This window comes from Pecten maximus, chromosome 4 (genome assembly GCF_902652985.1).
Source record: "Pecten maximus chromosome 4, xPecMax1.1, whole genome shotgun sequence".
NCBI lineage: Eukaryota > Metazoa > Mollusca > Bivalvia > Pectinida > Pectinidae > Pecten > Pecten maximus.
The window spans coordinates 1635353-1650710 of NC_047018.1; the positions used below are offsets into that span (position 1 = coordinate 1635353).

Consider the following 15358-nt stretch of genomic DNA (forward strand, 5'->3'; position numbering starts at 1 on the left):
TAGTCTTTTAATTGTTAAACTCTACATATTTGCATTCATGACATAAAAATGCATCAAACCTTGAGGATAACTTGGGATAACGGTATATATTATATATTCTGTGTATTCTATATATGATTTTATTACATAATACGTTTGATTTTCCTTACACGCATAAGCTATATTATACATTTGTTTCATGCTGAATCAGTCAACAGTCAAAACTCTTCCCCGAGGGATTGGACTCAACCCCGAGACGGGGTGGGGGTTGGGGGCTTTGTTGACTGATTAGGCATGAAGCAAACTGTTTTGTTACATGCATAATCCACTAGATTTCACATACAGGTTATTTTTTAGGCTGAGGAACGCGTAAAAATTCTTCAGTAGACTTTTTAACTCCGGCTTTGGTACATTTTCAAACTCCAACGTTGACATTCCTTTGGCCGCGCAGTACACTGTAAGAATTCATACAGTTGACATCTATTGCACGGGAAAATGAATATTGCACGGTCACCTGCGAACTATTGAATACCGCGTGATGCTTTGCAATTCAGTCCTACCTTTTCAAGCGTCTAAGTCGCTAATGATCGGATGTCAACACTTCAAGACGACGGTCATGGTGACTTCTAGGCCTACAGGAAAGTCGTGATTATAAGTGTTTTAGTGAGTATGTAATAAAAAAAAAAGTAGATCATGGGTGTCTGTGCAATAGCCCATAATATCTTACTCTAGGTACTGGTAATCGACCGTTGTTTTATTGCACGAGGCAAATATTCTGGTGCATGTTACAACAGCAATACCGTAATTACCAAAAACCAACCCTTCAACAATATCCGGGAAAACATTGGATCTCGAATTCGATATGAATAGATAACGGAGACGCATTTAAGCAACAAAGTCTGTGATACCCTAACACGACAGAGTTGTTATCAGTTTGTCTTAGATGTGGTTTCCGTCATGTTGCCTTGTCACCAAATGTGATATTCCTTATGCTGACTCCCTTCTGTACTTGTCAAAACTGTCATTTTGAATTGACTGCACACCGCGATTACCGCGATTTCTGCTGATACATAAATATTATTAACAAAAATGTCTATTTCGATTAAAACTGCATTGTTTACTACAGAGGTCGACCAAAATAACCATTTATTCTACTATTGCTTCGTTTGTTTCTGAACTGAATAACCTTAGTTTGTAAGTACACTACGTACCGTTTACCTACCTCTTAAATTACTAATTAACTGTGTCTAAGACACCAGAAGAGTAGAAGACTGGCATGTGCCTACTTAGGATAAGAATAATTACAATATCGTGACATAAACAATGTCTTGTTGGTCGTTCATTTTTTATAATTAGCTGAACATTAGTATTACATTATTTTAATGGACATTTTTTCTCATATATGCCAGCTCTGTATTCATATAGAGTACTTAAAATCGTAATAATTTTCGCCCTTTTCAATTATATAAACAGCAATGTACAATTTGTATATATCACTGTATTAAATGATAGTTATTTAGAAATAAATTCATCATAACATCACATCAAACAAAGGTCTTACACATAGTTTAATTTCATTATAGTTTTATATGCGTTAAGTTCTCTTCCAAAAGATGACATGATGTTATTCACCGATCCATAGATTATCCACGAGTTGAATTGCACATTCAGTTTGATTGCAATTTTACATTAAATTTTTAATGGACGATATTCTATTTCTACATTTCTATCATCACTGACATATGTTAAACAAAAGTTACAAAATCTATTTATTTTCTCTTCTTCTTGCCGTCACTAAAAACTCGTCTCATGGTGGTCTTGAACCAATTTGGAAGAACAACTTCAAATTCATGACAAAGTCATGTTAATGTGTTTATCTTCGGTTTTGTATCCTGGGGTATTTGGAAACATGTGGATATAGGAAAGAGCCATACTGACAAAATGAGGTGCGTTGACAGTGCATCAAGCAAAAGTAAAGTATCAAATAACTTATCTTTTTACAATTCGTGTCTATAACACAAGAGTTAGACTAACCTGTTAACCTGGAAACCTACCTGCGCAATTTCCATTTTTTCTATGACAAAATACTAGCTTATGATGTTTCTGTATTGCAACTGATTCAACTAAACTGTTAATGACAATCCGTTCGTGAACTTAAAAGATACATATCAATTACGTTTTATTGCTTTATTGACTTGTTTTCTCAATACCATTCGTGGTACAATTAGATCAGGGTTGTAGCCGTAATTTAATACTTTAAAATCCAGAAGAAATTCAATGGAATGTAACTTTTGAATAATTGTGAATCACTAACCATGTTGGTCATGAGCTCGTGAAAAACGGCTTTTTAATAAATGTTTTCCATTCTTTACAGGACCTTGCTAAACTCAAGAAGAAACGCATTCGTTCTTATTTCACAAGACCTTTCTGTAAAAGGCGATACAGCTGCATGGTTGTGAACTATACCGGAGCGTAGTTCATAAATCACACGTCTTAGGTCAAACATTAAGACACAGGGGATGAAATCGTGAGAATGACTGGGTTTCTGGTTGAGAAAATCGTTTCTGAGTTTAATGACAAGACCTTAAAACGACCTAATGTCATACAAATGGTACAAATGGTGACGTTCTTTTAGCCGACTAGTTGGCGTTTCCACAACAGGATTCATCGGAGGAGTTATCAGATATCTTATGTTATTAAAACACAGGAGTAAAATTGTGAGAGTGAAACCGATGTTTCATTAATGTAAACCGATGTTTCATTAATGTTTAAACCTTTTCAATTAACACTGACAAGTCAGTTTGGGGAAAGCATAAAGGATCTGTTTGGATTAGTTAAACTTTTCGGACAAGTATTGAAATATTGGAGACTATAAAGTGGAAATCATTTAATCAATATTGTAACCTAAAATTTTAGGACGTGCAGAGTTTTATGGGGAGGCACAAATAACATGGTATAAAATTATTTGACAAACATGTACTTTGTACCAACAAAAACTGCAAAACAGATATAGGTATAGGTATGGTAGCCTATTATACGTCATTTGATTAGTTGAAACATCACGCCGAATTTCTACTGTAAACTAATTGTTGAAATAAGATATAATCATATCGCAGGGACAAGCAAATGTTATGAAAATGTATTCTTCACTCTTAAATTATCATTCAGAGTTAATTAATTTCTGTTAAACTACTTCAGGATATTAGCTTTACTTGAAAGAAAAAAATAATTGAAAGTTAATTACCATTATAAATCAAAACAATATTTTACATAAACAATGGGAGTGGCAACATAACATGACAGGTATCCAAATCACGCCTGACCGAGACTTCTTACAAACAATTCCTTTCGTGGCACCATTGATGTCCCTAACCACATTAACATAAACTTAGGTATTTTGGTATCCGAGATGAGAGGCCACGAGATGTGCATGGCCGGCGCAATGTTAAAGTCGCAATCCGGCGCCTTGATGTGTCAACTGGTCTAATTCAGTAACACCTTCCCGTCACCCCTCAGAGACTGTTCTATCACAGCCGCTAATAAAACAAAGACTTCACCTGGTGTTTGGGCTCTACCTGACGTTACCTGTACCGAGACCTTCTATCTGTACGGTGTAAGGGATGTTTCAGTATGCTCAGGAGCTCGTTTGTATGCTGTGTATGTTAGAAACGTCAGTGAACCTGTCAGGCGGTGATAGATTGTCATTCGGTGGCTCTGACCCTAGCACAGTGAACACTGGAGACATGACCCACCTCTACCATTAGTCAAGTTCTCGGAGTACAGAAAGGAGTTCGCAGTTATTTGCTATTTACATTACGCAGGAGTGTGTAAGTTTTGTATCAGTGTGTCACAACTGTACAGCATGGATGGTTTCTTAATGGAAGGATATTGTCTTTAAGAATTATGATCAAATAGATGGACTGATTGAGTAAACCATACTGGAGTTATACCAATAAGCGTGTAGTTTGCCGCATTCTGAAAATAAGATGACACTGTGTCTTTGATGTATGTGGCCCAACATGGTCTGTATCCAATCCCGCTGGTCTTTGGAATCTACCTATCTACTTCTTATCTCTACTTTGGTTTTTGGTTTGTTGACACCAATAGTTTTGTCGGAAACTAATTTTGGATCTCGTCCCCTTTGGGGATCTGGCAGAGGACGACCCCCAGGAAAAACATGTCTCGATTACTGTCAGTTATTTACAATATGCCACCACGGGAAATGTTTTCTTGATCAGTCTTCATGTGAAGTGATTTGTGCTTGCGAGGAAGGCTATATGGGGAAATGGTGTAAGGAAAAGGTGAGTAAGACAGGAGATGAAACTAACAATACTTCAAACGTCGGGACACCATGGATATCTCACCCACAACCCGCACCATCTGGTCCTACAAAGCGACCCCTCATGATATTAGGGACATTCAGACCAAGGAATGGCAACAAAAAGAGACCCCCATTTATATTTCCTTTAGGTAATCCACCATCTAACAGACAACGCAATGACGGCATGAAAGAACAGGAAGGCACCAAACCAAGCGATAATTCTTCAAACAATATTAAATCAGACGTTGAACAAATTGTTTTACCAAATAGTACCACAATGACAATAATTCGTTCTAAACTGGAAGATATGAACAACATATCGAAAATTGATATCGAATCTACCAACACATCATCGCCCGAGATATCCAGCATAGACACACTGATAGACACTAATCAAGCCAACAATACAACCGTACGCACCTCACCAGGAATATTGCACAACAGTAAACTTGCAGAATTGTCTACAGAAAAATCTACGTCCCCCAAAATAGTGTGTGAAAGATCGTGTCTGGTTGGTCAGTGTATCCTGAACGAAGGTGTTTACAAATGTGTTCGGGAGTCGTCACCGTTCACCATATCCACTATGGACAATTCCTCGATGGCAGCCAGAGGAGAATGTGGTAAAGGCTTTAAGTGTAAACATGGTATCTGTGATCCTGATCAACGCCGTAAAGGTCGGATTAAATGTCTCTGTGATAAGGGGTGGATTGGTACACTGTGTGAACATCCATGTGAGCTGGACTGTGGGGAACATGGAGAGTGTGTCCATACCAACAGGAACAAGACCTCTATGATATGTCAGTGCAGTGCTGGTTACGATGGCGACGGTTGCCAGGATTTAATTGTCCTTCCAGAGTTTACAAAAGGTAATAAGTTGTGTATAAAACATAACAATGCATTATCTTTGTATATTCGCAATATATCGCCATTTTTCTCACAGCCCTCATTTGAAACTAATATCTCTCATAATTTACATAAATTTCTAAAATAACCGAAGATGACATGTACTCCTGGAACACTTCATTCTGTTACATTATCAAATGTGTATTAGATACATTTTATAACTGTAAAAATGTAACAAATCAAAATGTGACATTTCTGTTTACATTGAATAGTTCAATAAACAAAGAATATGTACACTGGCCATACGCAATAACCTTTCTTTGTCAGGAGTTTTCTTCTGGTACTGATTTCATAGCATAAACAGTGTGTAAATCAAAACAAAAAAAAAACTAAACCAATGACAATTTTTTTTGTATACTATTTGTTAATTACACACGATTTTACTTAAATTTATCCTTTGCAATTAAAAAAGTAAGACATCTATAACACAAGCTTGATTACATACAGTCTACTCAAAATGACAGTGATTGCTTATGTCAACAATCAGTAACACAATATATGCCTCGGTTGGTTTGTTTAGACACAATGGAATACATCACCGGGTTCTCCGTTATACTCCATCACGAAGACCACACCTTCAACATATACACCTCAATATCTACAATAATGACTTCCACGTGGAGTACTGCCCTCCCCCCTTTTGTTCGTTTTGTGTTGTTTTTGTTTTTGTTTTTTGTTTTTTGTTTTTTTTGTTTTTTGATTTGTTTTTTCTTGAGGAAATAGATAAATGTCATTGTTGAAATGATTTTCGAATGTCGCCATAACACGCGTTGATGTTGTCCTACATTTGACGTAGTACGAGTTAACGTACACACTCCACAATCAACGCTTTATATTAAACAAAGAATCATGTAGGTAAGGTCGATCTGTCACAAAGGTCATAAATATGTCATCGGTCACTACACAGCGACTCCAACATACCATCTCTCTCACAGAGTTCAGTTATTTGTTTTTCTCTACCACTTACGGTTTACCTGTGTATTGTATCACACAACACTTATTGTCTACCTGTATATTGTAACACACATCCATTATTGTTTACGTGTATACTGTTTCACACATCACTTATTGTTTACATGTATATTGTATCACACATTACTTGTTTACCTTTGTATTGTATCACACATCACTTGTTTACCTGTGTATCGCATCACACATTACTTATTGTTTACATGTACATTGTATATTGTCTACCTGTGTATTGTAACACACATCCATTATTGTTTACATGTATATTGTATCACACAATGCTAATTGTTTACTTGTGTATTGTATCACACATCACTTGTTTACCAGTGTTTTGTATCACACATCACGTGCCGTTTACCTGTGTATTGCATCACACATCACTTATTGTTGACCTGTGTATTTTATCACACATCGCTTGCCGTTTACCTGTGTATTGCATCACACATCACTTATTGTTGACCTGTGTATTGCATCACACATCACTTATTGTTGACCTGTGTATTTTATCACACATCACTTATTGTTTACCTGTATATTGTATCACACATCGCTAATTGTTTACATTTATATTGTATCACATACCATTGATTGTTTACCCGCTCATTATATCACATATATTGAATCACATATAACATTAGCACATAGCTGTTGTATTTTGATATTATGTGCATTATACATAACACTTTTTAAGCTTATTTCTATACGGCTCACAAATAGAAATTACTATTTTTAGGAACACATTTATTTACAAAAAACACATGTATAACACTTTTTCTACACAATATAGCCTGTTATGCGATGAATAGAGCTATATGTGTATTCTGTCGATTAAAATTCAATGGAAATTTATTCAAGAAATAGATTACAAATGAGAATCGTGACCTGCTCATATCCATTGTCATTGTTGTTAGTATGTTCTTCTAAAGTTTCTACATGCGTTAAAAAAATCCTAGAATTTCATAGTTTGCTTTTTTGAATAGAAAAATAAACAATGTTCAGTAAAAAGAGTTACGTAAGATGTAATTTAAGATGTAAGACATGTATGTTATATGAGATATATGATATATATATATTTAAGGATTGAATCTTGATTTGGTCGATTTCATGGGGTCATGAATTGAGTTGCTCTTGAGACAAATTTAATGAACTGCGAAGCAGTTCATGTTGAATTTGTCTCAAGAGCAACTCAATTCATGACCCTATGAAATCGACCAAATCAAGATTCAATCCTTATATTTCAATTGTTTTTTTTTTAAATAAAAAGGTCGGTCTAGATATTAATGTCTCGAAGCTTGTGTAAGTCCAAATGGGGAAAAGCCCGAGGAGTTCCGGATTGTGCATGTCTAGTCGGTCAAGTAAAATAGTCCGCAATATTAGGATTAAAAACAGCATTATTTTGTCAAAATAGAAGTATTTAGCGTATCTGGTCTTTCTTAAAATACAAGAATACATTATAAATTTGATAATTTTAATAATTATTCTATGTTTATAACAACAATGTAGAAAAAGTGAAATCGTTCCGTGGAAGGATTTTAACCATATATTCATACGCACCGATCAGTGTTAATCTGGTCAAATTCATGAGCAAATGAAACAGATTAAGTTTGGTAGTTTCATTGAGTCCAACTTCAGTAGAAATTGAAATATAATACAATATATAAGAAACAATCATTTTCAGTATTTTTTTCATCTCTTATTCATATTTTACATATAATTTGCATTATACCTATAATTTATGTTTTACCTGTAATTTTTGTTTTACTTCTGATTTATTTTTTACCTGTGATTTATGTTTTACCTGTAATATTGGTTTACCTCTAATTTTCGTTTTACCTCTCTAATTTTCTTTATTACCTGTAAATTTTTGTTTTACCTCTAATTTTCGTTTTACCTCTAATTTTCGTTTTACCTCTAATTTTCGTTTAACCTCTAATTATGTTTTACCTGTAAATTTTTGTTTTACCTGTGATTTTTGTTTTACCTCTTATTTATGTTTTACCCCATATTTCCGTTTCATATATAACCTCTGATTTACCAATGATATATAATATATTTATCATTTCGTATGATTTCCCAATACTGTCTGTCTTACCTTGTCTATTGTCTTTTTCGGCAATATTTACTTCATGAACTATTTATAACAGAAATATACTTTTCCATAAATACTCCAAAGCAAAGACAATATCTATAAAAGACACCCAAACATCTCAATACATATACATATACAAGATAATTAATAAACATATTTGCACTAAGTTCAAGAATAGATTTTAGGCTACCAAACATTGTCAGTGCGGTTAAGCAGTCAATTTATGCCATATACGTTACTATATTTTTATCTGTATATTTGCGTTTATTTACTAGATGCTATGAGTAGTATATAAATGGTAGTGTTTTCAATGGTTAAATAAAATATCCCTTTTCTGAACATAAAAATGTCAATGCACTTGTGTAGTTGGGAATCATTGTTTGAATCAAATTGCCTCTTGTTTATTGATCTTTATGCAATGAATACAATATTCCTTATCTTATACTTTACACAATAAATAACGTTTTACCTGTAGGTATTCCTTCTGTATATATTACTAGATCTATATGTAATTCACATCTGTGTGCCTTAGGCGTCATGATCTAAGATACCTGTAGCTGAAGGGTAAATTTTGTAAATTGTTCGGCTCGCGTTCCATTATTTCATCTCTTCTATACATTGTTTCCGCCAGTTCAGACTTTCGCACCCACTCCGTCTGAATTTCCATTTTTATTGGCTCCTAGCATCACTGAAACCCCTGAAGAACAAAACAGCTTAATGATGTTTAATCATGTCCTAATCCTAATTTTACATTTAAATGCAATTTTGAGTTTATATTTAAATAACCGTTGTAATTGGTGAACGCTATATTATGTTTATGATAAAACAATTTCCATAGGTCAAATACTGTTTAATTCTTCTCAATTTTATCTGTCTAGTAAGTACATATAATGAATCTCATGTTTTACCTGTCTAGTACGTACATATAATGTATCTCATGTTTTACCTGTCTAGTACGTACATATAATGTATCTCATGTTTTACCTGTCTAGTACGTACATATAATGTATCTCATGTTTTACCTGTCTAGTACGTACATATAATGTATCTCATGTTTTACCTGTCTAGTACGTACATATAATGTATCTCATGTTTTACCTGTCTAGTACGTACACATATAATGTATCTCATGTTTTACCTGTCTAGTACGTACACATATAATGTACATGTATCTCATGTTTTACCTGTCTAGTACGTACATATAATGTATCTCATGTTTTACCTGTCTAGTACGTACATATAATGTATCTCATGTTTTACCTGTCTAGTACGTACATATAATGTATCTCATGTTTTACCTGTCTAGTACGTACATATAATGTATCTCATGTTTTACCTGTCTAGTACGTACATATAATGTATCTCATGTTTTACCTGTCTAGTACGTACATATAATGTATCTCATGTTTTACCTGTACTTACAGATGTGGAGGAGACTTCTGTTCACGTGTATGTGATTGGTTTTACCACAGGGTTCGTCGTCTTCTTCGCCATTATCGTCACCCTCATCACTTACTGCATGTGGCGCAGACGATTTGTCTTCATTATGAAAATCGTACATTATTTCCAACACTATGAGGAAAATGGTGCGAAATCTTTCCTAATGTGACATTAAATATTTGCAATAGTATACTTACATCTACTTCATAACACATCAGTAAATTGTAGTAAATGTTATACAATCTTAAGATCTCAAGATACAAAATACTATTTGAAAATATCACACAATTCATGCGATCTTGAAGAATCGGGGCAGCCAGATTATTGACTGAATATCATACGGTATAGGAAAGAGTGGTCCTGATTTATATAATGACGACAGGGTTATGATTTTCCTCTTTGTCTGGGCCCATTTGGATAAATATCTTATTGAATATTTTGTAGAATAAAGTTTAATCTAAGAAAATAAGAGCACAAACCACATACATTGTTTTCTGATTTCAATATTCATATCATACTCTAATTTACTTAAATGATTTAATGTTGATTGCAGATGGGCAAATCTTTGACGCATTTATTTCCTACAAGTCTTCGAAGGAGGATGAACATTTTGTTCTAACAAAGCTATACCCTAAGCTTGAAATGGAAATGGGATTCAAAGTGTGCATGCATTTCCGTGATTTCACGCCTGGTGAAGGTATGTATTAGCTCGATTATCCTAGGACTAATGTGTGCCAGTGTTCTTCAGTATTCCATAAAAACAGACCGTAGTTGTATAACTGTAGATACTCACTGTACATGTAACAATTTAATAATCGCTACTTCAATATTACCATAACATGACGTCATCCTCTCCACTTCTTTGTCCACATTGGTAAGATGAACTCTATTCATGGGTTCTCACCATTAATTTAGAACGCCTAATCTCTAATGTCTGATAGCTACTCTTGTTTACCAATGAATTATAAGCTTATGTAATTACCTTAATGTTATCGGCAAAGCTTATTTTTAGATTTTAGAGTGACCTCGATAGCTATAGACTTGTTCGATATATTTAACTGTATGATAACTATGACAATGATTATTAGAGGGAGACTTCTGGTTTAGTTCCTGGTGCTTCTCCTCATGCCTTCTAAATCCTCCTATGTTTGACTTACAGCTATAGCAAACAACATAATATCGGCCATAGAACGGAGCCGGCGGACCATTATGATCCTTTCTCCAAATTACATAAACAGTGAATGGTGCCGCATGGAGTATCAAAAGGCTCAGCATGAAATGTTGAAGATGCGACACAAAATCATACCCATCGTTCTGGAAGATGTATCAAAGTGTAAGACATTGGACAAAAACCTCAAAACTATTCTGAGCACAGTGACATACATAGAATGGCCCGGTGAGGAGGATTCTAAAAAACTGGAGAAATTTTGGAAGAAAATTGAACTTTCATTACCGAAGAAACGGTCTGGCGAGCAATCATCATCCCATAGTATGGAATCAACGTCGACTAGCTCCTCATCAACGTCCATTGATAGCGATGAATCAAAGAGGAGTTCTCAGGACCCTGATTCCAACACAAAACTGACTACAATATCAGATTCTGTTAGCATTGCAGTAGGTGATCTGGGCAAAACATCTCAACAAGGTATTCAATCTCCTGGAAAAGCTAAAAGTGAAACACGGCTGAAGAAAATGAAAGATGTGTTGAAGTTGAAAATCAACAATAACAACAATCGTGTTTTACGTCGCGAAACATCTGTAGATTCCAACTTATCGACACCGGCCTCTGCTACCCCATCGCCGGGTTTCTTCGGTGGGAAGGACTCCACACCGTTGTTATCCAGGAAGTTATTAAACTGTAAGCAGCCCAATAAAAGTGGTGCCAAGTCTTCTACGTGGTCACATCGGAACCATAATCGGGGTCGCAGAAACTCTCAAACGCAGTCACAATCCTTCACAGAAAGGGACCACAATCGACCCAGTCTGGATGTGATTCCACAGACACCTTGCGGTGCGGATCTGCCAGACGTTTGTTGTACAGGTGGATATTATAACATTGTTTGTGGAGAGAATACTGACTCCTTCAAAGAAAACGATTTGGCGGGAATACACCAATGCCCCACCTGTGTTTTCCCTCAGGATGACGTGAATGTAAACTCGGCTTTAAACTCAAACGAAGGCCAGGAACAACCTGAAAATAATTTAGGGAGTTCATCTAACTTGAATATAAATTTTGATCAGGTACAGTCTGTGTACCCGACAAATGTCTATGGTTACGATAGTAACGGTAAAAGTGTTGACATCACAAACAAATCAGTGACATCAAAACCAACTACGAACTGTGTTACTTGCGCACTACGTTGTGACGTAGACAACATGTATCAGAACAGGGAACCCCAGTTCACGTCAGATTTGAACACACCCTCTGAGGAACAAAGGCATGCGATTGTTAACAAAAACATACATTGTGAATCAAAAATATCCAATATCCAAAAAGATGAAAATCCATTACTAAACGTTTCACAGCTGCTAGACAGTAGTCGTTATATTCCTAACTTTCATGTTAACAGTGCATTTGTAGATAAGGACGAGACCAAGCCTTGTACTCCGGTTCCACCTATACGCATCAAAAAGTTAATGCGACAAAATTCACGAGAAAATGTATAAGTTGTTCTTCTACGAAGATTATATCACTAGATATTATCCGCTATTGAACCAGGTAGTGTTTCATTGATATAGAAACACGACCTAGTGGTATACTAAAGAACAGTACATATCTCATCAAACAACGTCCATTATCTGAGATGAACTCCAATCATATGACAGCGAAAACAAGTTTCTTATATTATTTGCAGCACTGCTCAAATGCGTTATCAGTCCCGCTCACATCCTGATTTTAGTTTACTATTACAAGTGTGATGTACCTCTGTATGTCAATGTGTCATACATGTTTTATTATATATGAAAATAGCTGTAACACATATTGTGTTTTATGTTAATATCTCATCAGATCACTCTGGTTAATACATCTTTGTATGATTTAGTACTGGTGGTTTTAGTACGCCCTCGGGCAATGCAAACAGTGATATTTTTCAATATGACTTCAACCATATATACATTATGATTATTTTCAATATCGCAACGCTAATACATATAACAATAGATACTGGTCACGAAAAAATATAATGAAAAAGATAAATAAGATATGGCAAAATTTTTTTACATTGATAGTCAATTAATCTAGCTATGATTAATTCGAAATGATTACATATATTTCAAAAAGTTTCAATTCCTAGAAATGTATTCCATTGTCTACAATATTCGTCGTTACGAATTTTATTAAGATGTGATCCTTGCTATACTAATAATGAGATATGTAGCGTATAATCTTCAGTATATAATATTCTTGTCGTTATGTATAGTAAACGAAAACAAAACTTTAAACGGAAAGGAAATATAAAACATTAATAGTGGTAATAACAATGTTGGTGTTAAGTTCACCATAACTTATTCAGTACAGAACATGGTATGCTGATTGTAATGCCATGTTCCCATAAATGTCAAAATATGAGTTAAGTTCTGGACACGCTGTCGTCCATGGTGTGGTACGGAGTCATCAGGGTTGCTGACTCATTCTGTCTAGATCTGAAGTAAAAAAAAAACACAGACATTATCGGTGACAAAAAATAAAATAACAACATTAAATTGATTTCTTGTGTTTTCCCGTTTATTCTCGTCAGACTTTTTTGTAAGGTTCGTGGAGGGTCCTTTAACTGTATTCCCTTTCGAATCCCTTTTTATTCTTTCTCGCGTACTTTTCTCCAGGGTCATGATATTTTGTGTTAATCCTTATCCTGTCCCTGTCATGTCAATTAAACTACCCAGTTTCTCCTACCATACATATATGCCATTCTTAGTTATCACACCATGCCCATTATCAATATATCTCACATCTCATATAATACATCAAATTACATTACATGTGCTATTACATAACACACATTTATATTTTCCATTATTATAATACCACATATTCACCATTATCATAATACCACACATATTTACGATAATTATCATACCACACACATTAACCATTAATAACATACCACACATATTACCATTATTATCATACCACACATATTTACAATGAATAACATACCACACATTTACAATTAATATCATACCATACATAAACCATTAATATCATACCACACATATTACCATTATTATCATACCACACATATTTACAATTAATATCATACCACACACATTACCATTAATAACATACCACACATATTACCATTATTATCATTCCACATGTTTACCATTATTATCATACCAAACATATTTACCATTATTATCATAGCACACATATTTACCATTATTATCATACCACACATATTTACCATTATTATCATAGCACACATATTTACCATTAATATCATACCACACATATTTACAATTAATATCATAGCACACATATTTACCATTATTGTCATACCACACATATTTACCATTGATATCATACCACACATATTTACCATTAATAACATACCACACATATTTACCATTGTTATCATACCACACATATTTATAATTATTATCATACGACACATATTTACAATTAATATCATACCACACATATTTACCATTAATATCATACCACACATATTTACCATTATTATCATACCACACACATTTACTATTTCTAACATGCCATACTTGTTACTACTACCCTACAGCGACATCAATACACATTGTACATACACCCACAGTTACCATTAAGAGACTGATGACAACTGACCACGCCTTATCTGTTTGAAGATCATATTTAATGTGGCCATGCTTACAAAATCACATTATTTAGTACATATATATATGTGAATGTATATGCATAGCATGCTTTTACATTGTATGATACCTTTGCTGGGATCATTTACGCATGCGCAGGTGTACATATTGTTACTTTATATTGAAATATAATAAAGAGTCTTTCACAAAATTATTCATTGGTAGTTCGCAAATTAATTGTTGAAATATCCATATTTTTAATTAAAGACATTAAAAAGAACTAAAATTCATTTTGTCATTAAAAATGGTTGTGACGTGAGAGACGTTTTAACTGTCATGGACGACAGAAACAGCAATAACATCAGTATGAGGAAAATGACGTCATCACAGACTGGCTGCACTGAAAACACCTGAAATGTCCGGGCATGTTGTGTAATTAAAGATGTACTGGAAAGGACTCCAATCAGATTTTACTTCTACCTAAGCTAGCTGTCATATGTGATTTCTATCTTAATCTTGATTAGTGTAACTAGTCGGGACGAGTATACACCTTAAGCCAACGGCTTCACACGGAATAATGTCTGTCTGTGTGTATAAGGCATGCAAATATCAACCAAGCCTGACATACTTTTCTGTATTTTCTTCAAAAGTATGCTTCATATTCTGACACATTTTAAATATTAGGCATTTCATATGTTAATGTTAAAAACAATGTTGCTCTGGAGAAGTGCCCGCGGGAACATGACAGACCTTTTACCTTTTTTGCGTTTATTTCGTACACTGGTGACACGGCTAACATTCTATGACGTCAAACATTCTATGTCGCCCTAAAAATCTAGGTTTCTCCTCTAGCGGATTGTATGAAT

The 15358-nt window shown here is 34.5% G+C and overlaps 1 protein-coding gene across 1 annotated transcript; it reads left to right on the forward strand.

Annotated features, from left to right (window-relative positions):
- Positions 1-3693: 3693 nt before the first annotated feature.
- LOC117324939 lies at positions 3694-14708 on the forward strand. The gene is made up of 4 exons (XM_033880782.1): positions 3694-5166; positions 9686-9847; positions 10255-10398; positions 10861-14708. The coding sequence occupies exons 1-4, from the start codon at positions 3987-3989 to the stop codon at positions 12366-12368; spliced, it is 2994 nt and encodes a 997-aa protein (XP_033736673.1). The 5' UTR covers positions 3694-3986; the 3' UTR covers positions 12369-14708.
- Positions 14709-15358: the final 650 nt, after the last annotated feature.